At 41.0% G+C, this 1,525-nt stretch overlaps 1 protein-coding gene across 1 annotated transcript in view; it reads left to right on the top strand.

The window, feature by feature from the left end:
* Positions 1-1,145: 1,145 nt before the first annotated feature.
* Positions 1,146-1,525, top strand: part of col15a1b (collagen, type XV, alpha 1b) — a gene marked incomplete at its 5' end in the record, with an annotated part of 81,564 nt that continues 81,184 nt past the window's right edge. The window contains one exon of the mRNA XM_079530326.1: positions 1,146-1,236. Coding sequence (XP_079386452.1) covers positions 1,146-1,236 — 91 coding nt within the window. The remainder of the gene's footprint in view (positions 1,237-1,525) is intronic.

Here is a 1,525-nt window from a genome sequence, read left to right as displayed (position 1 = left end):
CAGTAGCATAGCTCTGGTCCATAGCCTTCTACTGCTTCTACGATTCTGCCCTGCAGTATAAGTATCTAAATGAAACGCATTAGAGCTATGGACCAGAGCTAACAGTAGCCTACAAACTGTCACTCAAAGGTAAGGGCCTGGGGCTGTGTTGACTGCAGACTCCAATTAGGCTAAATTGAAAAGAAAAGTGTGAGTGGCAATTTATGTGATTACAGAAAACGAAAAGACAATCATTGTTTTGACAACAAATCAAACATTCCATCACCTGTGCTGTGACCACCCCGGAGAGTGGTTCCCAAACTTTTTTAGCACGTGACTCAAAACTAGTGAAAATAGCAGATCTACAAGCTCAACACTTCGTAGGGCCTACTGCATGAGCTTGTAGATCGGCTATTTTCACTACTTCTTAAACATGTTTTCTAATTTATGGAATTTATTTGATTTTTCATTGTCTTTGTCTACTGAAAGAAAACTCATGAAAACATTTTTGGGAATGTACATATTTTGAAATTGTTTTGAAATTATAATAATTAAAAACGAAATAAAGGGACCCATAAAAATGTGTCCACCACCCACAAATGGTTCGAGACGCGCAGTAACCACCCCACCTGTGACCTGTCTGCATTAATTGCTGCCCAGTCGATAACCCAATATAGCTTTAGCCCAGGTTATCTCACAGACATGATAGGCTAGCTAGAGGTTAGACTAGACAACAATGGTATATAGGACAGGTAAAAGTTAAGGTTAAAGGGCTGTGAGGTGAAGGAGGCGTCGGTCCACTGACTGAGGGGATTTTTAGGGAGTCAAATTTCCGAGTCCGTGGGCTCGTGAGTCTGTGAGAGTCAGCGAGTAGGCTAACTGAGGCCGCCTTTGTACTGTACTGAGAGAGAGAGAGAGAGAGAGAGAGAGAGAGAGCAGGAGGAGGAGAGTTCAGGCGCAGAGGAGTCACCACCACGACGTGAAAGAAGAGGAAAGTTTCAGTTCAAGGATTTCAAGTAACGCGCGGGGGGATAATTTGGATTTGTAGGCTATTTCTTTATTCGCACGCAGAATGATTACACGGTAGGAGAGTTTAATTTCTTCCCCATGCTCTGCTTTGACTGAAAACAAACTCCCATTAATTCATTCTTTTAACACCATTCTCAATGCTATACCTACACAGGCGCTCCAGGTGGTCGGTGGTCTTGCATCTCGTCCTGTTGTGCTGGTTGCCCGCTGCAGATCTGCTCATTGAAGGTACGATTTTTATTTTAATCTGTTTATATTAGAACATTTATGCCTCGGATTGGAATGACATAGCATTTACGTTAAGCAGATTGTGTCATGCAGTTTATAACAAGTTGGCGGAGTATTCAGTATTTTTTAGGCAACAATGTTGGGAAATATTGCAATATAGGCTACCTCTCTTTGATTGAATTCATACTTTATTAACAGTTTGCCAAAAAAATAATAAAAATAAAAGCACAGAGGTACAGATTCATACAAAAGGATGCTTTAAAAGGATAACCTTAGGGTCCTGTATTTA

The sequence above is a fragment of the Electrona antarctica genome (genome assembly GCF_951216825.1).
Source record: "Electrona antarctica genome assembly, chromosome: 19".
Classification (NCBI taxonomy): domain Eukaryota; kingdom Metazoa; phylum Chordata; class Actinopteri; order Myctophiformes; family Myctophidae; genus Electrona; species Electrona antarctica.
Note: the sequence above shows the minus strand (reverse complement) of the source record. Positions and strands in the feature narration are given on the sequence as shown.